Below are 27,967 nucleotides of genomic sequence, written 5' to 3'. Positions count from 1 at the left end.
GAGATTGGCGAGTTCTCAGAGTCGGCCCGGTTCTTGCTCGAGGTTGATGTCCGAACCTCACGCCAACATTCCGAGTCTTCGTCTCTTCCTGGTGGTCACTATTTTCTTATGTATTTCGCAGTTCAATACTCGCGAAATATTATATTTTATATTTATATTTATATGAAATAAAAATAAATTTCAACTTTTTTTTTAACTTGGAAACGTTCTTGAAATATTTATAAAATTAAAATATACATATATATATTTTATATTATAAATATTGAAGTTCTAAGTAGTAAAACTAATATATTATTTAACATAATTAATTAATTTATGTTAATTAATGAGTATTTATTGAGTACTAATATTATGACTGCATCTGGTGAAAGATCTTCTTTATTTTAATCTGTAAAAAAATTTATGTTACTAATAATCTTATCGTGGACACGAGTCATAAGTTATTTTATAATTGAACATATTTTATAAAATCATTATATTATACGGTAATTAATGTTTTCTTACGTGCTAATTATTGGTCGAGTCGTAAATTGTTGTGATTCTCGGTGTTAAAAATATCGATCAATTATTATCTAAATATCGATACTTTCTCTGATGAAAATAGAGAAGTGCAATGTAGCAAGTGTCTGGAACGAGCAAAAACCGGGTCTGAGTTGTACAATAATAGATGTAAGCACCTCCTCTTCTATTAATAGATTTTTAAGCTAGCACTCTACTGTTTTCAATGTAAGATATGAGTTTTAGTGCAGGGGTCATGAACCTGCTTCTTCATTTTTTTAAAAATTATGTTTAACTCTTTTTTTTTAATCGATTATACATTGAGAAAATTTTATTATACTGCTTACACACGAAAAAAGGAATTTTGTCGTCATAACATAAGACGGGATTAGGAAAATTTTCGTTGTAGTGACAAACATGATAGCTTACGACAAAACATCAATTTGTTGTAGTAATGAATTCGAGTCGTGATTAAAAAGCAGATTTGTTGTGAGAATACATGATAGAAATTGTGAAAATATTTCCGTATTTCAAAGTCGACATTTGTTATCGTAAGTAATCTTAGCTCATGATTAAAAGAAATTTTTTTAGTACAAATTCATTTTGTTACTTTAACAAATCAATTTTTGAGTCGAAAACAATAGTTTTGTTACAGTTATAAACCATTTCTAAGCGCAACAAACAATTTGATATCATTTTTTGTAATGACATTGTAGTTATGTTAATTAATTCGTTTTCTATAGGATAGAAGTTTCATTTATGGCTACTACTCATTTTTCCCTGATTCAGAAATCTAATTTGGAATGATTCAATCCATGCTGCAGTATATACCTATATATAGTCAATTTTGCCTACTTTGAATTGTTTTGGATCGTGTTTGAATTATTTCAAATTAGATTTCTGAATCAGGATTGGACATTTAATACTTTATTTTAATCAATGAAACGGTATTAAAAAAATTATATTGTATTAGTGTGATAAAAGTATCTTCGAACACATTGAAAACTAATTAAAGTGGCCAAAAATGGTACTTCTACCCTATCATGAAGCTGAAGCTAGCGGTCGTAATAAGTAGCGGCCAGAAATTTTTTGCGTGGCCGCTACTTATTATGGCCGCTAGCTTCAGCTTCTACTCTATATTAAGCCAGAAATTTGTTACTATATCTTATTTTGTGGTTACAAAAAATTTTTCTGTAACACCGATATTTAAATTCTTTATTAGTTTAGATAATAATTATTATTTGGGCTGATGGTAACAGTTACTCTCAGGTTATTAAGAATTACGATACTGATAATAGTTATAATTAGTAAAGTTAATAAAACTTATGATTTCTGATTATTATCAATTGTAGATTTTGCCGTATAGTTGGTAGATATTACAATTGAAATTGTTTATCTAATTAATGTTAAATGATATTCTCTATTATCGAATTCAGTGTAAAAATTTTCTGTAACTAGATGATAACTTTTACAATAATATTCTCTCGTGTACTATACACTGTGAAAAAATCCCATTAAATTTTACTATGGGTGCATTGTAACCCCGGACCATAAGAAAACTGCTACAAAATTTACATATGCGCATAGGTCCCAATTGTGTCGTCTGCGCATACCGTTTACTATGGGACACTTGTAAATTTTGTATCAGTTTTCTCATGGTCCGGGGTTACAATGCACCCATAGTAAAATTTGTTGAAAATTTTTCACAGTGTAATTTATGTAGAATTATATACGTAGTTTTAAAATGATATAATGAAAAATATAATAGAACTGAGAATAATAAAATGTAAGAGGTAAATTATACTATCAGTTTTAGACGAGTATCAAGTAGGGGTGTGCGAATATTCGAATTTACGAATTATTCGACACGAATTCGAATCGAATTAATCGATTCGAAATTCGAATCGAATAATTCGAAATTTCGAATTATTCGAAAGTTCTCGAATAATTCAAAAAATTTCGAATAATTCGAATTATTATGTTATTCGCAATTTTCCGAGTATTTTGTATTCAGAATTTGTTATGTTCGATATTTAAATATGGAATTAACAATTAATATACATTTTATTTACACCATGAAATATAATTACACAAATAGAACAATTAGTATGAAAATTTGCTACAAATTTTTGTTTGAAAATAATAAATACGAAACCGAATCTGGTGATAATGAAGTTCGTTTATCAGATACAATATCACCAGCAGTGGAAAATAATCTTTCGCTTTCAGCAGAAGTACAAGGTACTCCTAAATATCTTTTTGCCATAAGTAATAATTGGGGATATTTATTTTTTTCTTGTCGCCACCAAATAAGTGGATCTTGCTGAGGATTTATCAAACCACAGTTTAAATACACCACCATTTCCTGTGATATTTCACCACGCAAAGTCTCTAAATTTTTTTCTCGGGCGTTAACTGTAGGTTTTTTCATGAAACTCCAAAATCCCGTATACTGGTTCCCACTAGCTGAAATTTAAAATCAATACATCATTTTATATTTAATAACATTATCTTCTGATTTTCGAATGTTCATTTTCTGATTAATTGTAAGTTAAATTTAGTAAATAAATAAATGTATTCATCATGACGCATTAAAAGAAAAAAGAAAAACACATTCAACAAAAGCAATTAATTTTTTCTATTCATTAGGTAAAGTATTTTTGGCTAAAAAAAGGTACAATCGGTAATTTTTTTCAATTTCAACTACGAATTTTATCGTAAATGATTTCCTAATTTGGTTGTACGAAATTTCGAATCAATGATATACGTAAAAAAAAAAAAAAATTCTCAGTATAAAAATAATCAAATTTGTATCAAAAAAGTAATCTTAAAAAGTGAGTGACTCTTGTTAAAACTTACGTTCTCTGGTCATTATAATAATAATAATATTTAAATAATTATTGTTAACATTAAGTGGTTCGTAATTTTCTATTTTTCATTAAAATTTAAGGTTAAACATACAAACGTCTCCGTAGGTTTTACTCTTAATTTTTATCATTAGTATAATTAATATGTATTTTATAATTACCTTTTATTGAACACTTAGATAAAATAATTAATCACTTAAATGGCACAAAACATTTCATGTAAAAACATTCATGTAAAAATGTTTAGTAGAAAGCTTGTTTGTATTTATGCTTTTCAACTGATCAATGAAAACTATCGTAAATAGTTAACTTCTGAAGTAAAATACTGTCGAAAAGGAGAAGAGACCTGAAGATAGGTACAATTCAAATACGTTTGAGTACGGGTTCACGCTAGCTATCGTTCTTTCAAATGCTTTGTTGCATTATTAATTGCAAATCGTATAGATATAATAGAAGAAAATCACTAAGTTAATTATATTTTTTCATGGACAAAAAAATTAAGAATATGTAAAAAAAAAAAACTTAGAGAAATTAATTTCGAGAATTTTAAAACGTTGCATGTGTATACCCGGATTAAACAAAATGATTTGTAAGGATTAAAAACGATTAAAAATTTAATCATCATTAATCGTCATAATCCTCATGATTTTTCACATTTAATTGCCTAAAATCGTCAAGATAAGATTTATTATTTTACGATTAATAACGATTAATGTGAATTAAAAATTTCAAATCCTTATGAATCGTCTTTGATCTTCATTCAGAACCAGAAATTGCAATATTACATTACGATTAAAGACGAGTCATGAGGATTAAAAATTTAAAAAAGTATATTATTATTCGTAAGTAGAATATTTTGATACTCGGTGTAATGAAATTCAAATTGTAAACAACAGAAAATCCATTGATATATATATAATTTGTGAATCGTTCGAAGTATTCGAAAAAAATCGAATTATTCGAAATTTTTCGAATTATTCGAAAAAAATCGAATTATTCGAAATTTTTCGAATTATTCGAAATTTTTCGAATTATTCGAAAATTCGAATTATTCGATTCGAATTTCGAATCGAATATTATTATTCGATTCGATTCAATTCGAACGATATTCGCACTCCCCTAGTATCATGTATTATTTTGTAATGTGTATACTGTGCCAAATGCTTTCTATACAAACGAAGGAAATGTACGATGTCAGGTAGACCGGATCTGCGTCGAGGAAACTTGAGATGTGGGATAGGTACACGGTATGCGTTTTAAATTGCAATCATACTAATCAAAGACAAAAGAAAGTTTTAAATGTTTGAGCAGAATATGCTAGACCATGATAAGAAAATTTTACCAACATTCGAGTCAAAAATTTTCTATTTTTATGAAAAGTTGAAAAACATATGTAATTTTGAATACCAGTAGTCAGTTCGCATGAATGTATGCGAAGATATTTTTCAAAAGAATCAATGAATGAACCTCATCTTTTTCGCGTTAGCTTTAGATGTTTATACAAGAGAACTTTATTGAATATTGCTACTGTACTCGCTTTGTGTTGAGTCGTAATAGATAAATTAATGACGATTGACAGCTTAGCTCCTGGTTATTTTGCTACGCTTTCTTACTGTATTTTCAAATACACTCATATAGTTTTTTTATGAAAAATGAAATTATGTTAATAAAGTAGATCTTTATATTAAAATTTTTTCATTACAATTAATCAGAAATTAGATTATTTTTATAAAACGTTTTCTCGAAAATTATAAAAATATTTTTTTTTTAATCCGGCTGCCCAATTTCAAAACACAGTAAGAGAAAAATTTTTCAAAATTTATTTTTTAGTATTTTTAGTTTCAGTGACGTCTTGTGAACATATGAACTGTGTGTTGGAATTTGGGCATCCGAATTATCGACGGGTCATCTATTTATTAGTCGCGATAATCGAAATTTTGAAATAAAAGTTGTGGCGCGAAAACCGATTAATTTAAACACACAAATATGGGGAACTGATAGCTGCAAAAATTAAAATAATAAATAGTGTTTTCATGCGCATTAATGAGGAAAATTAAATTCTGAATAAAATATTTTTTCTTAAGTTGAAAAAGTTTTGTTGTTTCGCACTCTAGTAACCGGAGCTGAGAACTCTGGTAATGAGACTGACGATAATTATTTCAACGACTATGAGATGCAATGAATAGTAACTGTCTGTTATCAATACGATAAATTTAAAAAATAATTGAGCAATGTAAGCGATATTGATAATAGTCAGTTATAATTTATGGTTAACTTGTACACAATATAAGAGGTGAGATGTGTTTTTGTTCTCACAACACGTAGCTATGTCCCGTTAAGCGTTTACCATAACTTACACCTATAGGTAATATAAGAAAGAATCTCTGGAGAGTAATCTCTTATTTTTTTATTTTTCTACACTTGAATCGCTCTTTCTTTTCTTTTATAGAATACCGTCACTCATGAATGAGTACAAGCATGTTTTAAAGACTATTCCTTTAAATTAAATGTCGGTATAGTATACAACCTCGCTGAGGTAATGATAACGGACCGATGCTGTTCGTACAAGTTGTTATCTTAGACTGAGAAAAAAAACTCGGTAAAATCAAACAACCACGCCCGTAAGTTTAATTTATTTCATTTTCATTACCCCATAATTATAAGAACCCTATAATCGAATTTAGATCAAAGTCGTCGAGTTGATCATAGCTTAAAATTTACCAAACAAATTCAACCTAATTCCATCTTGATAAATTTGGAAAAATTTCGGAAATATTCCATGAATTGAAAATTAACTGAAAATGTCTATTGCGTATCAATCAAAGTGCGCATAATATATTTATACATTTTATGCCAACAAACAAATTATTGAGTTTATCGATATTTTTATAATTTAATTGTAAATACATTGTGTGATAAATTGAAATTTAGATGTATGCAGGTTTGACAACAAATTTCTGCATAAATGTCATGAAATACATGAAATATATGACAGTCAAAATGTCTTTATCAATAAAATTTTATTATACTTGATGATGTTCATGAAAACTGAAAATTTCATGGACATGGAATTTTTTCTGTTTTTCAATGAGAGTTCCACAAATTCTGGGTATTTCCGGTAAATTTATTCCAATTTCGGTTAAAAACTAATGCATAATTCATATTTCCTCCTTCTACTGCGCACACTTTTTACTGTCACTTCTGGGTCGTAAACAACAAGCATTAATTTTTTATTCTTTAATTGTTTCTATGATTATTTATTTTAATCTATGAAGGCGATGAAAATTTTTTTTCTACAAGATGTCAATTTTAATGACTTTATTCTTGAATAACTTTTTAGCGCAAAATAGCAATTATATTTCTTCTAATGTGTGTCAAAGTTAAGTGGTGAGCTTCAATTACTTTGTTTTAATGATTTCCTATAATAACTATTCATTCGAATTTTACGATGGCTGTTAAAAGTTTCAAATTAAAAAAAAAAATAATAATAGCTTGCTGAACAATGGGAGTTTCTGAATTTCTTAATAAACTTTTACGAAATTTAGTTTTCATTTTTGCTACTAGATGGCATTTTTCATCAATTAACCAATAAGATACGTTCGCATTGCAAATGGCTCGTCCCTTCTTCACTTCTTTTACAATTTCTATAAAGAATCAATGTGACAGTTAAAAAAAAAAAAGTTTTTTGTTTTTTTAATTTATTTTGAATATAATATGATTCTTATTGTAATCATCGGAAACTTATAATTATACTCAGTTATCTAGTAGCGGCGTTTTTTTTTTTTTAGTACCTCGCACTCAAAAGCAACCTTCTATAAGTAGAGTGGTGTTGCGAAAGACAATCGCTTTTAGTGTGGCCAATGAACGATTGAAGATTCGATATTAATCGTGATATTTTGATAAAGACTTAATTTAACACAGTATAGTTTTTATAAATTTTGTTTTTAATAGCATAAATCTGCATTTATTATTGAAGTGGGTTTCAGACAACTCTAAAACGGTTCACACCCACTATGTTTTTTTTCACTATAGTATTCTACATCATACATCTATGTTTAATTTGTATATATTTTTAAAAATAACATATATAATAGCATTTAACGGTTCATAGTAAAAAGTATACTTAGCGATATACTTTATGAATGATGGAATTTTGGCATGTTGGCCTCCTGTCAGAAATTGAAACAAACACATGCACACTGTGAAAAATTCCCATTAAATTTTACTATAGGTACATTGTAACCTCGGACCATAAGAAAACTGATACAAAATTTACAAGTGTCCCATAGTAAACGTATGCGCATAGGTCCCAATTGTGTCGTCTGCGCATACCGTTTACTATGGGATACTTGTAAATTTTGTAGCAGTTTTCTTATGGTCCGGTGTTACAATACGCCCATAGTAAAATTTGTTGGAAATTTTTCAGTGCAGAAATTGCTATCGCCATAGTAAATTTTTGACTGCAAAACAGTGAAGATTCATTAGTTCCCATTGATTTTTTTTTTAGAGAGCAATAAAAATCTACAGCTCGTTTTTATATACCAACAATCTAATCTCAGGTTCAATTAGTGTACTACTGTCTATTGCCAATCCATACTTCCAAAGAATATCGTAAAAGGTCTCATTGACGCAAGTAATCTTGGTATTACTAGATTAGCATTTTAATTTTTATGAGAAAGTTTTTCTCGTGAATATTTATTATTTTTCTATAAAGATTATTTACGTTGATAAAATTGTTTATCAAATAGTTATTATCAAAATAAATAAAAATTTGTTGGTTGACTTAATCACTATGTAACCACGTTTTTTTCTGCGGGCGTTGATATTGCACGTTTTAACTTTCTCGTAGTGGAATTAAAGGTCGAGTTTGAAGCTACATTGATAGTTGAGAAATAAAATTTCTCAACTAACAATATTTTATTATGGCATACAACATTTTTAATTCCACCCGTGGATATATTTACTAGGGTTAAGAATCATAAAATAGACATTATTTTTTTTTTATCAAAATGATGTACACCCATTAGAAAACTTACAGAATTCCATAGGTTCTCATAAATTCCTATAGAAATATTATCAGAATAAATGATTTTCATAATAAGTGATATAGTTAAGGCCTTATATATAACGATGAAAAACTATTGGATTTTTTAAGCAGGACATGAAAACAAATTATTCTAAAAGCTTTCATTCCATTTTTATCTAAGGTCAGAAAGACTATTTTCAAATACGCCCTTATGTATTCCAAGAAAAAAATGTATTTTTATCGATCTATATATATGACGACCAATTTTTAGTCGATTTGCAAACAAAAATTTATGTTATATTGCGTTAAACCACTTGAGAAGTACTTTTTGCTACAATACGCCCTTACTACATCCGCATGAACATGTATTTAATAATTTTCCAATCAAAAGTATCTTCAAATATTCAAAATTGCTTATTACTAGTTAGTGATTAACTATTTAAGGTTATGTATACCGGTAATTAAACGGTTGAAACAAAGTATTAATTATCGAGTAGATTGGTAATAATTAATAATTAGTCATATCAAATATTAATTAACATGTAGTGAAAATCGTAGATACAGGGTTTCTTTATATGAGTTTTTGATTAGCACAATTTAAATAAATAGTTGCAAGTAAGTTAGCTTCATGCTTAACTTTTCTCCGGTTTGTCTATTTTTGAATTTCGCTCGGGACCAGGAAATGACTGGGGTGATTTATCGCGTGCACGTTCTCGTTATACACTCTATACTACGGCACACACGATTATACTTACTTATATATTCAATTTAAGAAATCTATTCCAAAATTCAATTTAATATCGAATAATTTTATTTTTGAAAAAATTAGTTATTAACACCTAATTTACTTCATAAATAATTATAATTAGATAAATTCTAAAAAAAAAAAAAACTATTAACAAATAGTGGACATAAAAGCTATATAAGGAGATCAATTAACCGCTAGATGACACCACAGTCATGCTTCTCACAAGTGCTTGTCATTGGCCGTACGGGAATTTTTGAATCCCTTAACTTGTATTTTCATTTTTTAATACATGTTCTTCATTTTCATATATTCAACTTTAATCTCACAGACCCCTCAAAAATTCTTTTTAACTCGCTGAGAAAAAAAAACATTTTTTTATTCGGTAATCAGAATAGAGCCGTTATTCTCGGATTAAAGTTATAAATCAATGGAATGACTCGTGACATTTGAAATTTTTTAATCCACGATTTGACAATGAGTGGACTGATCCTTGCGTATGTATACAAACGGTGTTCATTCAAACTTTGAATGTATTAAATTTATGTATTAACTAAAATTTATGAATAAAATGAATGACTATTCGATATTTATATTTTTTTTTTTTTGCAGTTTCTTCAAAATCTTGGCAAAGTCGACAGAACGGCAGATGATATATTTGATGAGCACCTTCAAAACTTTACACGGCAACAAAATGCTGCTAATAGACTTCAGAAAGAATTTAATAATTACATCAGATGTGTTAGGGGTAAGTTCTTCTATATTATATAATTAATATAAATATTTTTAATAAACTCTGATAGCAGTACCACACGAGCAGTAATTGTTACATATAGTATAGTTTCTAGGATTACAAATATTACGATACTCGACAACTGATAGTTATATAAAAGCGGTTAAATAATGATGTAAAAAAAGGAGATAAATTAACATCTTATCAAGAGTACATCAAGTTGAGTTCATAAAAGATCCTGTCGAAAAATTTCTCATGTATTTTGACATTTTTCTCTACCCTTGTCTACTAAGGGATGAGAACTGTCAGAGGCTGAAGATAAGTTCCAACATCAGAGGGTCTCGGTCTAAAAATACCCAATAAGCAAAAGGTTGATCATAATCAAAGATATATCGTTATTTACAGTATATGTTTTTTTGAAAATTTTCTTTTTCCTTTTTGAATAATAACAAATTGATCCATTTCAAACACTCTTAAATTTGAATTAGTGAAAATAGTGACTATTAATTATTTAAATATATAAAAAAAAGTATGCAACTTAACATCAATTTGTCAACGAACGTTCAATCACTGGAAAAAGACCTTAAATATTTAGTAGTAGTATATTTTTTAAGTTTTATATAAAAGTGTAACATGTCATAAATAAGTTTTATTAATTTGTAGGTATAGCGTAATATAAAAAATAAAGTTAAGAGTGAGAAGAATCCATGATGGCGATAGTGTTGTGTACACACATATCGAAGAGTCTGTATTAATAGAGCGAAATAACTTAAATTAACACATCCGCGTGAAATACGAGCTGACTGTAACTATTATCGGTAGTGGTATATATATAATAAAAAAGGTGGGCGAGCAACCTTGCGTCACCGTGACCTCATTAGGTCGTAATGGAAATACACAAAATTTGTCAGAGTTCAATTGTTTATTTTTCTTTTTTTTTTTTTTTTAATACTGCTAATCATAACAAATATTTTTATACATAGTGAAGCTACCGTTTGAGGTCAGTTTTGGACACAAAAAATTCAAATAAAATAATTTGTAAAAAAAACCGATGACAATTTTTTTTATACGTTATTATTAATTGGAATGTATCGTGTCCATAAATGGTACCGTGGCCACAAATGGTACTTCTTCTACTCTATGTCTGTAATTACTACAGTTTGATTTTATTTTATCAAATAAACTATATTTTGAATAATAAAATCACTCATGACATGAAATCCTTTTCAAATTTTATTGCTAAGGAAATTTAACAATATTGCTGATGACTTTTTTTTTAGATATTTTTTATATATAGTTACAATTATGAGTTTTATTAAATATAAAATAAATTTTAAGTCATATTAATTTTAGAATTTACTCTTTTGTTTGGCACTAATCCAAATGTTTATGGTATTTAATATTAAAAAAATTTTTTTTTTCTAATTTTGACCAAATGATATTGTGATAAAATAGAATGTTTATAATTATTTAAATTAAATTTGTAAGCAAAATTTTTTTTACTTCAATTGAATAGTTCGAGTTGAGGTAACAATTATCTATAGATCATGTAGTAAAAAGACAAGAACGTGTGGATGGTCGCTAAAGAATCTCTTGAAATGTCTTGGCACTTCGTGACATTTTACTTTGGCCAAAGGTTATATAGTTAGGCAATAATAGTAAGGATAATAATAATAATAGTTAACATCATAATAATGATTGTTTTATTGTATATTTACAGCTGTTCAAGCAGCATCCAAAACCCTTATGGATTCCCTTAATGAGATTTATGAAAGTCAATGGACAGGACACGATTTATTATATGTTCAAGCACAAAGTTTAGATGTGCTATGGCAAGATTTTACTCATAAACTTGCGGATCAAGTTCTTGTGCCTCTTAATACATATCAATGTCAATTTCCTGAAATGCGGGTGAGTTTATTATCTATATAATAAGAAACATAGTACCCGATCAATGAACTAGTATCTGATCAGAGAATTAGTATCCAATCAAGGACCTAGTACCTAAATAATGAACTAGTACCCAATCAATGACCTAGTACCTAAATAATGAACCAGTACCCAATCAATGACCTAGTACCTAAATAATGAACTAGTACCCAATCAATGACCTAGTACCTAAATAATGAACCAGTACCCAATCAATGACCTAGTACCTAAATAATGAACTAGTACCCAATCAATGACCTAGTACCTAAATAGTGAACTAGTACCCGATCAATGAACTAGTATTTGATCAGAGAATTAGTATCCAATGAATGACTTAGTACCTAACTCATGAACTAGTACCCGATCACTGAACTAATACCTGATCAGAGAATTAGTACCCAATCAATGACCTAGTACCTAAATAATGAACTCGTACTCGATCAATGAACTAGTACTTGATCAATGAACTAATACCTGATCAGAGAATTAGTACCCAATCAATGACCTAGTACCTAAATAATGAACTAGTACCTGATCAATGAATTAGTACTTGATTAATGAACTAATACCTGATCAGAGAATTAGTACCCAATCAATGACCTAGTACCTAAATAATGAACTAGTACCCAATCAATGACCTAGTACTCGATCAATGAACTAATACCTGATCAGAGAACTAGTACCCGATCAAGGATGCTTAAAATATTTATCCGTAATTGAATATAGGCATGATATTTTAGCATATGAACTATTTAATTGAACATTATATCTTTTATGTAAATACATTCATTAATATTTGTTATTAATAATAAAATTTATATGAAATTTAATCGATAGAAAAAAATTGACAAACGTGGCCGTAAATTGGTAGATTACGACGGCCAAAGACACAACTTTCAATCATTACAATGCAATCCAAAGAAGCGTGACGAGACTAAAGTAATGAAAGCTAAAGAGTTATTAGATGAGGCTAAGCGAACTTACGAGCAACTTAACTCTGAGCTTCATGATGAACTACCAGCTCTTTATGATTCACGTGTACTTTTCCTCGTCACCAATTTGCAGACTCTTTTCGCAGCTGAACAAGTATTTCATGTGGAAAGTGCCAAGGTATATATATATATATATATATATTTACCTATAATAATAATAACGAAAGATAAATATATCAACTCAATAAATTGTTAAATATTTTCATTAAGGTTTACTCAGAATTAGAAGCGATCGTTGATAAACTTGCGAATGAAAGTCAAAGAGGATCTTATACATTAAAAAAGAACTCGGAACCACAATCACCAAAATCTCCAAACGCAAACTCATCGTAAGTTTTATTTCCTTTTAATTTCTATTTTATATAACATTTTTACAATCTAAAGTATTTATATACTTTATATATGTATATATTAATTAATTATTAAACTATTCTATTGCAGACTGATAATCAACACGCAATCACCATCTCAAAACAATATTTCACCTGGTAAATTTTCACTTTTTATCTTTTTCAAGCGTTTCATGTTATTTTCAACAACTTAAATATATATATGTCCATTAACAGCATGCGCTATACAATAATAATAAATAAATGCACTGAAAAATAAATTTTATTAAATTATAAATTTTATTTTACGGAAATCCGTCTAGTGTTTAAACTATTGATGTCAAACACTCAGCTATTTTCATTGTTTTTCATTACCCAGTATTATTTTAAAACACTGCCATGGAACGAAACAGTACTGGTTACTGTTCTGCACAGTAATCGACGGAAAATAAATTTAAATATGACTAATTGATATTAGAACAGTCCTAACATGAACGGTTGCTAACTTCATGTGTCTAAAGTGTCCAGAATAGTAAAGACATATTTAGTAATAGTTCATATCAAAACAGGACTGAGCTCTGGTTAATGAGAACTACCAGATCTAAGTAACTATTCCTGTCACTAAATAGTGAGTTTTTGTATTTTATACAGCAACAAGAGCTGTGCTGAGGTTTGAACTATGAACGATGACTATTTTAACAATAACCAGTCATATTGATGTTCTAATTAGCAAACTAACTCTTTCAGAAAATCCTCCATTTATCCGAAAAAAAAGGAATTTAAAAATTTTTTTTCATTTAAAAATCAATTCCATATCTTGTATATGTATAGTATTTTTGTTAAGGTTCCTCAAATGATATTGTCTCTGACTATTAGTATCTGAAAATTGCACAGAATCTACGAAACATAATCAGTTAGACAATTTGCTAATTAGAACTTTGTTATGTTTCATGTACTGCGTAGCACAGTACTGGTTACTGTTTAAAAAAGTAATAGTACATGTCCAACAATGACTTACTCCTGTTCTAATATTAATCAGCCATTAAAATGTATTTTTCTGTATATGTTTCGTCAATTACTGCGCAGAATAGTAACCAGTACTATCTATTTCTTTCCGTGTTTATAATTTTCTGAATAAAATTTTTCGGACTAAAATTTATACTGCCTGACGTCAATAGTTTGAACTTTTAACGTTAGACTGTGAAAAATGGATTTGTTTTTTTACAATAAATTTATAAAAATAATAATTTATTTTTTCTGTGCAATAATTTTTGTACCTTAACAAAATAGTTATCATTAGACTTAGAAACTAGTCTGTTAACATTTTTTGTGGAATTTTTCGAGTGTTGTTTGTGGCGTGTTGCAGCTCTCGAAGAGAAGACAATCGAGAAACGAAATTCCTCGCCTACAACTCAATTGAACGGCAATGCAAATAGTAATGCTAACAGCAATGATAATTCAATCAATAATCAAGATGTATCGCCACAAGATTCAGTCGCACCCGTTAAACGGGTCGAGGAATTGTACGATATACCAGTAGGTAAGAATAAAAAGTAACAAAAATCCCGGGCTTATCATCAGAACTCGACACGACGATATTCATCAATTAGTGAAGGACCTATGCTTCAACATGTCACTGTTGTTCTGCTGTGTTTTGTTAATTGTTTATTTATTCATTTTCCTTTTACTGTTTTTCTGTTTATTGTATTGGCAGTAAATATTATTTATTACTCTTGAAGTTTAAATCATTTGAGAATAATAAATTAATAGTCTTAAATGATTGAATCATAGTACAAAGCATGTCCACTTAGTTTATTTGTCTAGTGTTGATTTTAGTAATTAATTCCACCTACATTTAAATGAAACTGAATAAAAGGGATTTTAAAAACAACTAAAATCACAGGTCCGTCGCTAATCACGTGAATTGAATAATTTTTTAGACGTGGAATATGAAAATGGTACGAATTTTTCTATAGGAGCGACTACTGATAACCTGCCGCCAGGAGTTTTGTACAGGGTCAAGGCTACTTACAAATACGGACGTGAAGATATGGATGAACTATCATTTGATGTTGGAGAAATTATACAAGTTATCGAATATGATGATCCTGAAGAACAGGTAAATATATCACTATTAGATAGTTATTCTATTTGCCGACAATACTCGAAATTTATTCAAGTGAAATTTTTTTTCAATACGTTGTCATTAATTGAAATGAAGTATTGTGTCCAAAAATTGGGCAGTGCAAATGGTACTTCTACCCGATAAATTTTAATTTTTTAATTATTTGTTAACATCAAATTTTACAAAAGATCACATCTTTGATAGACATTTCGTTATTAATTCCATAAGGGCTACATTTTTTACTTTAAGAAGCAAAAGGGCGTATAATTTTTTGTTTTTATAACAAATTGTTTAGTATATTAGAAAAAATTGAGAGTGAATTCGAAGAGATTACAAATTTTATTTAAATTCGGTACTCGAAGTCTCGAAGTTTAAAAAAAAACTCTGAATACTGAGTTAATGGGGGAGTTTTTTCAGCTGGTTGATTTCAGAATGATCTGAATTCTGTTTCAATCTGCATTCAATTCGATTTTGAGTTTTAATATTAAAATAAATTACTTTAGGAGTAAATTTTACTTCGAGGAAATTAAATAAATAAACAGTCATCTGCTATGCATTTACTCCGCGTTCGCTCCCCTAATTTTTACTATCTACACTCATTTTAAAGTTCAAAATTGATAAAAAATTAAAAAACTCCAAAGGTCATAATTTAAATCACGCGCCCTTTAGGCTTTCAAATTTTTATCTCTAAAATAAGTTTGTCAAGCGATTAGTAATAAAAAAAAACTACGCCCTTTTGGTTCTCGAAAGTTAATTTATGACACCCCCATAGATGTAAAAGTATTATTTTTATTTATCTATTAATTTATTACAATAAAATTTTTTGATTTTAATTACCAGGTAATTAGTAATGAAAAAATTCCCAATAAATTTGTTTATAAATTTTCAGGAGGAAGGATGGCTGATGGGAGTCAAAGAAGGTACCAATGAAAAAGGAATGTTTCCAGCGAATTTCACGAAGCCTCTGTGAACATAAATCTCAATTTGCGACGTACACTCCAATGCTCACAACCAGCGTATTTAACAATAAGGTATAACATGTATTAAAAGAAAAAAAATACTAAAATCGTGGATTCGAAGACGATCGAGGACGTAAACGGAAAATGTGTCGTTACAAAATAATACGAATCCATAAAAAATAAATAAAATAAAAAGAAATGTTAGTTATAAAGAGAATTGATAACGAGGATCAACTAAAGTTTTAATTGAAATGCAAAGGAGAGGATTATTTGCTGGAGGCTGCTTACTGCGGATCGTAAAAGATTAATCAGTCGCAAAGTGCCTTAAAAATCCAGCCCAATATCTGTGCCAACAATCACTGCTTGTATGGAAATAATTATCATCCTCTCATATTATATATACATATATAAATATATACATCACCGATAATCAAATAAAATTTTTGGTATATTTGATTTTAATTTTATATTATAAATACAATTGATTTAGAAAACTATAAAATTTTAAATGGAGTTGTATGAAAGAGCGAGCGAACGAATTATATATTAAGTCTTTCATAGCTAATTATCTATTATAATTAATTAACACGCGGGGAAATATTTGTATTTATAAATACTATCAATGGATTTAAAGAGTATTATTTATGTGTTTACACTGAAAAAAATTTCGGAGAAAATCCGGATCAAATTCGTTGTGAACACGGAGCGGATTACTTTTTTTTTTATCCCCTTGGAGTAAAATTTATTAGTGGGGGAGTTTATTTTAATATTCAAAGTCTGGATCGGAGTAAATACGGATTTAAATAAAATCAAGATTACTCCGATAAAAAAAAAACAAACTCCCAATTGACTCCGTATGCAAAGTGATTTTTTTTTAACTCCGGAACTTAAGTGATTTGTAATTACTCCGAATTTTCGAAAGTGTATCATTATTATAATTAATATTTTGTTTTTTAATAATTTTTTTATCTAATTAAAAATGTTTAGTTATTTTGTAATTTTTATTAAATAAAGTTTTTGATCAATGAGATAATTTCCCCTAGTGTCGGTTCAAATTAGATATGAAAGATTTTTTTTCAACCAGCCAAAATATTATTAAAATATACTTACATATTAAATAAAATATTATTTTATGAGATTGTACATAGAATTATGAATTTTAGGACTATTTTATAAAATATCAATGAGGCCAAGATTTAGAAAAAATTTATTAATTGCCAATAAAACTTAAGTTGTATTGTCGTGATTAATTAGACGAAATGAAAAGTATCTGAGTCGCCTTTTCAATAATTGTGCAGCCAAATTTATCATGGTCCAATTTATCAAGTAATAAAATATAAAATAAATATACACTGTATTTATTTAGTAGAATATGAAAGAAAGTTAAATATTTAATGAACAAAAGAAAAATTTCGTCACTATTCAAATGGTATTTTGTTATTTAAACTTTTAAAAAATCTGTTATTTACTTTGTTTAATATTTAGTTGTTCTCAAAATTATTTAAAAAATATCTTGGATAATTTTTCAAAATATCGAACAATAAAATGATCAACTATTAAGTGTAGAAAAAAATTCACAACAAAAAGATTCAAAAAAAGTTCGATATGTAGAATTTTTTGACTTGAGACAAGTTCAGAAATTCCACGTGGAAATTTCTTGAAATTTTTTGTAAAGAATTTTTTTTACACAAATTTATACTTATATTTTATTGAAGTTAAAAAAAACGACATGAATAATTTTTTAAATTAAAATTAAGTTTTCTACTACAAATTCTTGATAATATACTTTTAAAATATGAGAATAAAAACTAATTAATCGTTTCAATAAAATATATATTTTTCAATTATACTAAAAAAATAATTTATGCTCAGTTTTAAATATTATATAATTTGATAAAAAAAAATAATACTATTACTAAAACGATTAATTAAATTTACTAATAAATTTATTTTTCATTCTGTAAATAAAGAATGAGGAGGTAAAAATATATGACTATGAATTGAGCTTTCGACAATGGAATTATTATTTAAATAACTAATGCGATATAGGTATTAATAAAACAAGTAATAAGTAATAATATGAATTGAACAGACAGCGGTCCAAGAAAAAAAAAACAAAATTAAGAAATTAAAGTGTAAATTGTAACCATTGAAACAAATACTCTAAAAAATCGATCTGTTGTAACTAATAGTAATATAAAAAAGTAATAAAATAAAATATTAAATAGTAAATAAATTTATAAAAAAAAAATTCTAGATTGTAATACTTACAATGCTTCGACATAACCGTGTGTCTAATAATAATCTATTGATTTGGGAAGACCGAAGTTACAGATAATAGATCGTGTTTTATCCCCGTAAAAGAAAGTTGGTAACAAAGTTGTGAAAAAGTGCTGACTATTCTAAACTTCAAAATGTGAGACGACGAACTTTATTAAAACTTTTAGACATTTAATGGAAAAATCAATGACAGATTTACTACTATTAAAATATAGTAAAAAAAAAAGACAAAAATAGTTCAAAATCATATTTTTATGTACCCAAAAATCGTAATATTTTTCCGGATGAAAATAAACCCGGTTTGAAAAACTGGACCTAAATCAATTTTTTTTTTCTTTGTATTTTTAAAAGTTCAAAAAAAGTCCGCCGCTGTGTCACATTTTGAAGTTTTAAATATTCAGGTTTTTTTTAAATAATTTTTTTTCGCGGGTTAATTTTTTTTTCCTTTTTTTAAGTTGAAAAAAAAAAATTGTTTATAGTTAATAAAATCTGTTGTTACACTACATTAGTATGTATAATAATTTATTTTAGTTTAATTTTTAAAATTTCGAGTGACGGTGCTGTAACTAGTCGATTTGAAATTAATATAAAATAAATTAATTTATGAAATACTAAAAATTAAAAGAAATGAAATATATGAATAATTTATTAAATGATTATCTATCAATGAAATATTATGATGTAGTGTATCAATGGGACAATTTATTGTTATTTCATTTGTCATTTTTATGTCACGTTGTTTAATTTTATTTAAGAGAGCCATAAGTCATATCTTCATAACCATAACATAAAACAAATATTATTGCATTAATAATTAATCATGTGTCTATCATTCATTTCATTGCCTTTAATTCAATTTATATTATAAATTAATAAATAGATGATTGTTTGTATAAATATATTTAATCAATTTTAATACATATATATAATTTATAAATATTGTAAAATTTACCTTTTGACATTTTAGAAGAATTTAATACTATTAATTTATTGTAAGTAATTTTATTTATTTAATGTAATTTTTAATTGATAAAAAAACAAAAAAACAAAAAAATATTTTTTTAAACGTAACTTTTAAAGTGATTTTGATATTTAAATTTCTTATAGAATTTTTTTTTAACTTCAGACAAAGTTAAATTTTTTTTTAAAAATAAAATTTTTTTTTTTTTTATATACTGTAAAAAATTTGGAGTAAATTCGGAGTAATTACAGACTTTATTTCAATCTGCATTTACTCCGATTCAAATTTTTGATTTTAAAATAAACTTCTTTAGGAGTAAATTTCACTCCGATTAAATTAATAAACAGTATCCGCTTTGCATTTACTCCACATTTACTCCGGAGTTACTCTGCTAATTTTTTACAGTTTACTATTAAAGGTAAACTGTAAAAAATTAGGAGTTAATTCGTAGTAACTACAGATGTTATTTAAATCCAGATTTACTCCGTCACTCGGAGCTCGGAGTTTTAAAAAAATTCACTCTACAAATGGAGTAAATTGAGTTTTTTTTTCAACGGAGTAATTTCGGAGTGATCTAGATTTTATTTAACTCCGGATTTACTCCGATTCGGAGCTTTAATAATAAAATAAACTCACTTTTGAAGTAAATTTCACTTCGGGAAAATTAAATAAATACAGTAATCCGTTCCGCATTTACTCCGGATTTACTGTGCTAATTTTTTACAGTGTAGTCATTTTAAATTTTAATTTCTTAACAAATATCAAATTATAAATAAATTAATTTTTTTTATAACATAAATATTCATTAAAATTTTAGATTAGTAAAAAAATGTCTCAATCTCAAGAAAAAAAAAATTTTCGTTGGAGTGAGCCAGTATTGCAACGTCACTTGCCTTTATCATTGACATCCGAAGACGAATCCTCATCAGTTCAACAATCGCTGTCAACTTCACCCCTGGTGACAAAACACTCAGAACAACAATTGACAGCCGGCTGCTGCATTTGTTGCAACGATAAAAATGTTAAAAAAAATAAATTGAAATCACGAATGCACAATAATAGAAGTTGTAATAATCGTGGTGATGAAACTAAAAGACTTAAAGAGTCCTTAGAATTGCAGCTTATTGCTAGTCAAGTTGATGAGTCACTATCAAATGACAGGCAAATGGCATTGGTTAAACATTTGGATTTAGCAATAAGCACTCTTGAAGCTTTACTACATCATGTACAGTCACTTCAAATGTTATATTTATCTGCTAGTAGAATTTATAATTTAGGTCATCAATTAATCCTCCCTTATCCATCCAACAAAATATCTTGTACTCAACTAACAGATTTAACTTTTCATCTTGATCAAGTATGACTACTTTTAGTTCCCTATTTTTATTTACATTAGACCATTCTCAGACACTGCCTTCACTTTTTCAAATTTTTCAATGACTTTTAATTGTAATGGTATTCAAATTTTAAACTTAATTCAAAAAAAGTTAAAGTCTTAATTTAAAAAAAGGACAATTTCACCGAGATAGATTTTTTAAAAAATTATTAACAATTGACATCAATTAGAAGTTAAATGAAATTTGGTAAATAAATTTCATCAAAATTTTGTGTCTATAATTTAAATTTTCAAATTTTGTTTGACTCTTAACTAAGCAATTTTTTTTAAATCTATACCTCAAGGAAATTGTAACTGCGTTGTCCTTTTTGCAATTAATGCTTTAATTTTTTTTAAATTAATTAATTAAATTTGTTTACTGTCATGAGCTGTCATTGAATATTTTTAAAAAGTGGAGGGCACTTTCTGTGAATGCCTTCAATTAATAAATAAATTACTTTTTATTTAACTTCAGGCAGAGACTCAAAAAGAAAAACAACTAAGACAATTGAAAGAAATAATCGAAATTTGTTCGATAGATATCACAATGACGGAACAATTCCAATTAATAATGAAAGATCATTTATTACGCAGAGAAGATTTAATAATTGCCGGGAAAAACTTTAAAAATTTACTCGCTAATTCTAAATTAAAGACATCGCAAATTAAAAAATTACTCCGGCAATATGAGTCGATTTTGAATAAATATCGAGACAGTTGTCAGAATTTAGATGTCGAGTTACCAAAAATGATTCGGATGTAGGTACAAATATTGAGGAAAAATATTTACTGTTACTTAATTGTTATTTAATTATGTAGACAGATAGTCGCGCTGTCACAAGGACTGCAAATGATAAATCAATTTTACAATGATCATGATAAAAATCTCATGATAACAATATTCAAATTTATCGGGGATGGTTTGATGAATGATTCAAGTAAAGGTACTCGCAGTAATAATAAATTCAAATAAATAAAATAAAAGAAGAAATTTTTGATCAGTTACAGGGCACAAAATCGACCAGGATATTTGTCCAAAATGTAAAGTAAACCGGGTGGAAAAAAAATAAATATCTGTTCGGATTCTATTTTTATTTTTAAAAAAACATGAAGCCGTAGTTATTGACTATTGGAATGACAATCCAGTTATATAAAAAATGCTCGTTCACGGTCTTTACGAGGACGGCTGTATTTAATTTATCCAGATTTAAATAAAATAAAATTATCGGTAAAAATTTTTATATTTATAGTTTATAAATATACCGTCGGAGTAAAATTTACTCTGAAGGGGAGTTAATTTTAAAATTAAAACTCCGGAACTCCAAGTGGATTTGGGTTTAAATAAAATCCATAATTACTCCGAATTTACTGCCAATTTTTTACAGTGTAATTGGACGATGTCCGAATTCAATGGATGAAAGCGGTCATTTACTGGGCCTGAATTTTACTCTGTTTATAATTAATTTAACAAAAACTGTAATGAAATTTTTAAAACATTACGATAAATTATTTAATAATTCGATTATAAAATTTTGACATAATAAAAAAAAAAATATTGACCGGCGAAAAAATTCAAAAAATGCCTGAAGAATTTTACAACTTTTCTTGTGGATATTTTTTAAAAAATTCTTATGATGACAATTAACTTGGTAATTACAAACAGTAGTATTTTAATGAGTGTGAATGTAACCGAGACTTGTCAATTTTTAAAATTTTGAAATAAATAATTAAAATGTAAGTAAAAAAAAAAATTAAAAAATGCATATTTAAATAATTTGAAAGTCATTACGCGCATTTTTAAAAATTCTATCATTTAAATTAATTAATTTATTAATTAAAAATTAACAAATTGTCTCATCTGATACATTCACTCATCAAAATATCTGTTTACAAATCATTAATTTATTGACCATTTTACCCTAGATCACACATTTAAACCCGCGGAATTTAAATATAACCGGAAGTAGCTAATGCGCGGGTGTTTATTAAATTTACTAAACTTACACAACTTCGACCTGTGGACCAATCGGAAGCCGTTATTACATTCAGCGACAAATGAGTGCGCTATTGAAATCTTCTATAAATACAGAAGTAACTAGAGTTTGATACTAGTGCGCTCCGCCTTTCTAGGGAAAATTCAGTGGAAACACACACATACATACATATATATATTCCTCTATGTATACATATATATAACTCACGATATTAAAGCACCGGCAGTCCAGAAAGAGAGGGAGAGACAGGGAGAGACAGTGAAGAAAGAGGGGAAAGAATAATATCAGACGCCATCTTGCGATAGGCGGTTGCCGTGGGAGAGGCAGCACCGTGGAGCCGCAAGTCTACGGTGTTGTTAAAAAAAAAATATAAACCGAATAAATAATAACTAAATAAACTTGCGTGTACAGTGTTTATTAATGTGACAAGGTGGATTACAGTGTAATGTACATTGTGTGATTACAGCGTAAATATAGAGTTTTTAAAAATCACTGTAGGGCAAGGCCATTTGTCGGCTGATCTGATGGATAGTAGAGACCACCGGGATAATAGGGTCGCGAAAGGGCAGTACCGGGCTGTAGATTTAAACGCGTTTATTTTATGAGAGAGGGAGTACAGAAGTGAGACGACCAGAGGCCCGGTTACTGGAGAAGGGTTACAGAATAAATATAGTAATAGTAACTAAAATATACAGATAGATAATACATTTTTAGAAAGAACTCTTAAAAGAACACACATATATACATATATATGTACTGGTATGTATATATATGTAGTGCGCACGCGAAACAACAAAATCTAAAAAGAACTTTAGGTGGATGATAGACTTTCAATTAATAAACAGACTAATTAATTGCAACTGGACGGGGGCTCGATTCGGGATTTCCGAGATCTGCTTGAAAGTTCACTAATTATTTAACAAGGTTCTAATTACCTTTATCTTTTATAATCATTCTTGTGATACTGGTTAGCATGAGTGGGATGTAGCAGACATGAGACAATAAATTTTAAATAAATAAATAAATTAATTAATTGAAATAATGAAATTTTAAAAAACGCGCGCACTTATTTTTCATTTATCTAAGTGCGCATTTTAAAATTTTTTTTATTTATTACAAAGTTTAAAAAATTGACACTTGTCAGTTACGTTCACTCATGAAGTTAGCTGACGTTTAATCTTTGGATTTTTTTAGAAATTAATTATAAAAAAAAAAAAAATATTTAAAAAATTGCACTTGGAGTTTTTTAAATTTCCTACATGTGCATATTTTTATTTTTTTTTTTTTTTCGTCATTGATTTATTTAAAAATCCGAAAATTGCTGTCAACCAGGATCATTTATCCTTAAAATATTATAAACTTTTCATTGCAATGAAACTTTTATGAAACTGTTAATTAAATGTGATTGATAGGAGTCAGTAAAAAATGTATGTAAAGCTGAGAGATTTGAATTTCCGGTTTGATACGATTTCTTAATTTTTATTTATAAATTTTTAAACGTCACATTTAAATATGAATGTAGCAGATGAGACGAATTTTCAATTACAAATAAATAAATCAATTAAAAAAGTAATATAAAAATTTAAAAAATGCATACACTGATTTTCAAATTATATAAATGTGCATTTTTTAAATTTTGTTATGTTCAAATTCAATTCACCTGTTTTTAAATTTTTAAATTGACAACTCAGCTACATTCACTCATTTAAATCATACTGAAGTTAGCCGACGTCTTATAGTTTTTTTTTCTTTTTAAAAACGATAAATTAAAAAAAAATTTTTTAAAAAATTCTGTCTTTTAAATTCTTTACGCCCATATTTTTTTTTAATTTAAAAAAAAAAAAAACCGATAATTTTAAATTGTCTCCTAACTTCAGTATCTAAAAGCTTCAATTTCATTGATCTCTTATCTACACAAAAAAAAACTCAACTCAAAATTCTCTATTCCATAAAATTTTTTTCAAACTTAAATTTTCTGATAAAATAGAAATCTCAGATAAAATTCTCAGCTCAGGAAAATTTTGACAGTTCAAAAACTCATTTCCTCCATACTTAATTTAAATTTCTCAGCTTTTACAGACAATGAATATTTTAAAAAAATCTATTGGTTCATCAGCATTACCATCATCATCACCATCACTTACCTATTACCCCACCATTATCAAACCAGCGGTTGCGAGTATCGCGATTTTAATCTCGTTAGCGGACACGTGCGCACCGCTTGACTCCATCACATCACACACAACTCTGTCGTACCGGGGCTTCACTTCATTGTCAATCTGGTTTGGCTAACAAGATTCGCGTGGATGCGCGGGTTGATAAAAACTCGGCGTCACAGTGCCACCAGTTTCTATTGCACTGTCAAGTTAAAACCAGGAGTTGCTACTAAATTTCAAAAAAAAAAATTTATTTACTTAAAAAAAAAAGGTTTAAATTAAAATTTTTCTTTAACTTACTCATTACAAAATTAACCCGCGTACAATAATAATTATCACTAATTAAAATTTATTTATTTTTCATAATAGCCGCGACTCATTGACGAACGTGCGGAGAACCAGTGATCGAGTTTCACGATACTTTATTCCTGTATTCCTACATACCGAGTTCGTTTACTGCATGGTGCTGCTGCTAGTAGAGTACAATTTATCTGTTACGTGTGCGTATGTGTGGATGTTGTGTGTCAATGTGTGTTGTGTTAAAAGAGTGGGAGTAAATGACCGAGAGGGAGAAAAAGACGAACACGGCGTGAGCAAGAGCACGGTGGGTTACCACACCCAACCGCGCCGGGAGCCGAGTAAACGTGAACCCGACGTGAGTTAACGAATTAAATGTAAGAGTTAAACAAGTTAAGAGTTTACGTTAATCCAAATAATAATAAAAGTTTGAAAATAGTGACCGAGGGACCCAGAGACCACCGAGTGGTCAAGGGTCTCCAGTGTTTTTATTTTTTTGTCGTGGTTACGGTAGATTGTATTGAATTTTTTTAAAAATCTTTTAATAATCATTATTATTATTATTTTATGTAGTTGAGACGGTAGTAAAGTACGTGGTGATTAAATGTGTCAATGAGCTCGTACTAAAAATTCAAATTCAAATTCAAATTCAAATGGGTGTCGGACCGGCAGAGTTACCATCAGATTTAGCGATATGGATTATGTGGATGAATTTGATTGTGTTGATGAATAGTATGTATGTATTTAATGTAATAAGAGTTACTGTTTAAGTAAAGAGCCAGAGACAACACACATTGCGCGGTGAAAATACGCGCGCGTGCGTTTACGCTCTTCAGTGGCTATCATCGTCCTTATCGTATCCTCAGCTTTTAACACTCATCGGCTCTGTTTTTATTCAAGTGTACTGTGGTAATTTTATGTATTTTACATCATACTTAATATTGTACATGTATATGTATATACTTATATATGTATGTATATTTATGTATGTGTAAAGTGTATGTGTGTGGGTAAATAATTATTACCGACAGCGGCAGCGGCAGCAGCAGTCAGAGCTAACGAAATTTCTTTAATCCTGTGCTCCTATCATTGATATATATTTATATATATTTATATTTCTTTTAGTTATAAATATTTTAAGTTTGTTTTTAATTGTTAATTTAAAATTACATATATTTTTTTTCTTATCTTCAGTGATTGGGTTCTCGTGTGCACGCGGGTGATTGATGTGTCATCGTGGTACAAATGAAGGAGTTGCCAACGAGTGAGAAAATACCGATAATAAACGAGAGTTTAATTATATATAATAAATAATATAAATATATTAAGTGACAAGTAATTAATAATAATAATAATAATAATAATAATAATAATAACAATAAAAGTAATAAGTGTGTAGTGAAAAGGAAGTAATCGTGTTGAGTAAGACGAGGAGGTGCACTGCCGGCAGTTGCAACTACGAAAACGACCAAGAGCACGAGGAAGACGGAGACAAAGACGAGAACAACAACGACGACGACGACATTGATCATTATCACCGTGGCATCAAGATAATATCGGGCGAAACGAGGCAGCCGAGAAGCAGCCGCCTCCTGCCGCCTGCATTGAACATTTACAGGCAGCAGCAGAGCAGGCATACTGATTTCGCTAACTCGCGCTACCTCTGTATTATCACCTTGTCCTTTATTTCATTTTTTTTCCTATCATTTTACCTGCTATTGGTGCCATTATCAAGCTCATTAACCTCCGCAACCTCCCACGAGGACCCGGCTGCCTTAAATCATGGCGTGCTGCCTGTCGGAAGAGGCCAAGGAACAAAAACGTATTAACCAGGAAATCGAGCGGCAACTACGGAGGGACAAACGAGATGCTAGGCGAGAACTCAAGTTATTGCTACTCGGTAAGAATTTTTTTTTTTTTTTATGACACTGAAGTTAGCTGACGTCCAATAATTTTTAGATTTTTTTTTTAAACAATAAATTATCAAAAAAAATATTTTTAAAAATTGCACCTGTAGTTTTTTAAATTTTCCACATGCGCATATTTTTAACTTTTTTTTTTGTAATTGATATGTTGAAAAAAAATCCGAAAATTTTATTTTTTATTTTCTATTTTCAAATAATTTTTTCAATGCTGCCTTTTTTTTAATAAAAAAAAAAAAAAAAAATTACTGGACATTTGATGGTTTCAGTATCATATAACTTCCTGTCCTCAAAATTTTTTTTTTTAATTTTTGAATTAAATTCCAACCATTTTTCCTTTTCACTTTTCAATTATCAAATAGAGTAAAATTTTGAAATTGATAATTCATAGAAAAAAATTATTCAAATAATCAAATTCTTTGAAGAAAATTTCAAAAATATATAATTATTTAATTTATGAATTATCAAAATTATTTCTATTCTTCTAATCCCCGATTCTATTTAATGAGATTTAACTTTTGTTTACTTTTGTTGGCTTACTTACTCATTTAGATTTTCTGTTATATGGTCAAATTAGACAGTGTTCTAATCTTACTAGTATTTTTGAGTTTTATTATTATTATTATTATTATTATTATTTCAATACCCCATGCAATTGAATAAAGCAAAATAGAACTTGAATGAAATTGGTGAGTGAGTCTGACAGTTTCATTTAAATACGATAAAAGTTATAAATTTTTTCCCTAACTAATTAACAAGTTAAATTCAAAGTTTTGTTT

At 28.2% G+C, this 27,967-nt stretch overlaps 2 protein-coding genes and 1 long non-coding RNA gene across 13 annotated transcripts in view; 2 read left to right on the top strand and 1 right to left on the bottom strand.

The window, feature by feature from the left end:
* The window catches only part of LOC103579693 (amphiphysin), a 33,028-nt gene extending 13,781 nt beyond the window's left edge, over window positions 1–19,247 (top strand). Inside the window, exons 2-9 of one of the 3 annotated variants that reach the window (XM_053743053.1) lie at window positions 9,749–9,884; window positions 11,590–11,780; window positions 12,636–12,908; window positions 13,001–13,119; window positions 13,232–13,278; window positions 14,486–14,659; window positions 15,096–15,238; window positions 16,134–19,246. In XM_053743053.1, the coding sequence (XP_053599028.1) occupies window positions 9,749–9,884; window positions 11,590–11,780; window positions 12,636–12,908; window positions 13,001–13,119; window positions 13,232–13,278; window positions 14,486–14,659; window positions 15,096–15,238; window positions 16,134–16,214 (1,164 nt within the window). In that variant the 3' untranslated portion in view covers window positions 16,215–19,246. Of the gene's footprint in view, window positions 1–9,748; window positions 9,885–11,589; window positions 11,781–12,635; window positions 12,909–13,000; window positions 13,120–13,231; window positions 13,279–14,485; window positions 14,660–15,059; window positions 15,239–16,133 lie in introns of all 3 variants that reach the window. The other 2 variants (XM_053743055.1, XM_053743054.1) reach the window with 2 other exon arrangements.
* On the bottom strand, window positions 344–25,448 carry LOC103579694 (uncharacterized). The gene is made up of 4 exons (XR_549556.2): window positions 25,270–25,448; window positions 24,958–25,198; window positions 505–626; window positions 344–388 (listed from the first exon to the last, which is right to left on the bottom strand). It is a non-coding gene; the product is annotated as an uncharacterized LOC103579694 (long non-coding RNA).
* Window positions 23,126–27,967, top strand: part of LOC103579695 (guanine nucleotide-binding protein G(q) subunit alpha) — a 27,506-nt gene continuing 22,664 nt past the window's right edge. Inside the window, exons 1-3 of one of the 9 annotated variants that reach the window (XM_053743060.1) lie at window positions 25,566–25,643; window positions 25,840–26,175; window positions 26,461–27,166. In XM_053743060.1, the coding sequence (XP_053599035.1) occupies window positions 27,049–27,166 (118 nt within the window). In that variant the 5' untranslated portion in view covers window positions 25,566–25,643; window positions 25,840–26,175; window positions 26,461–27,048. Of the gene's footprint in view, window positions 23,738–25,563; window positions 26,176–26,460; window positions 27,167–27,967 lie in introns of those variants that run through there. The other 8 variants (XM_053743064.1, XM_053743059.1, XM_053743063.1 and 5 more) reach the window with 8 other exon arrangements.

This window comes from Microplitis demolitor, chromosome 2, assembly GCF_026212275.2.
Source record: "Microplitis demolitor isolate Queensland-Clemson2020A chromosome 2, iyMicDemo2.1a, whole genome shotgun sequence".
NCBI classification, from domain to species: Eukaryota; Metazoa; Arthropoda; class Insecta; order Hymenoptera; family Braconidae; genus Microplitis; species Microplitis demolitor.
The sequence above is the reverse complement of the archived record's forward strand: the minus strand, read 5'-3'. Positions and strand labels throughout refer to the sequence as shown.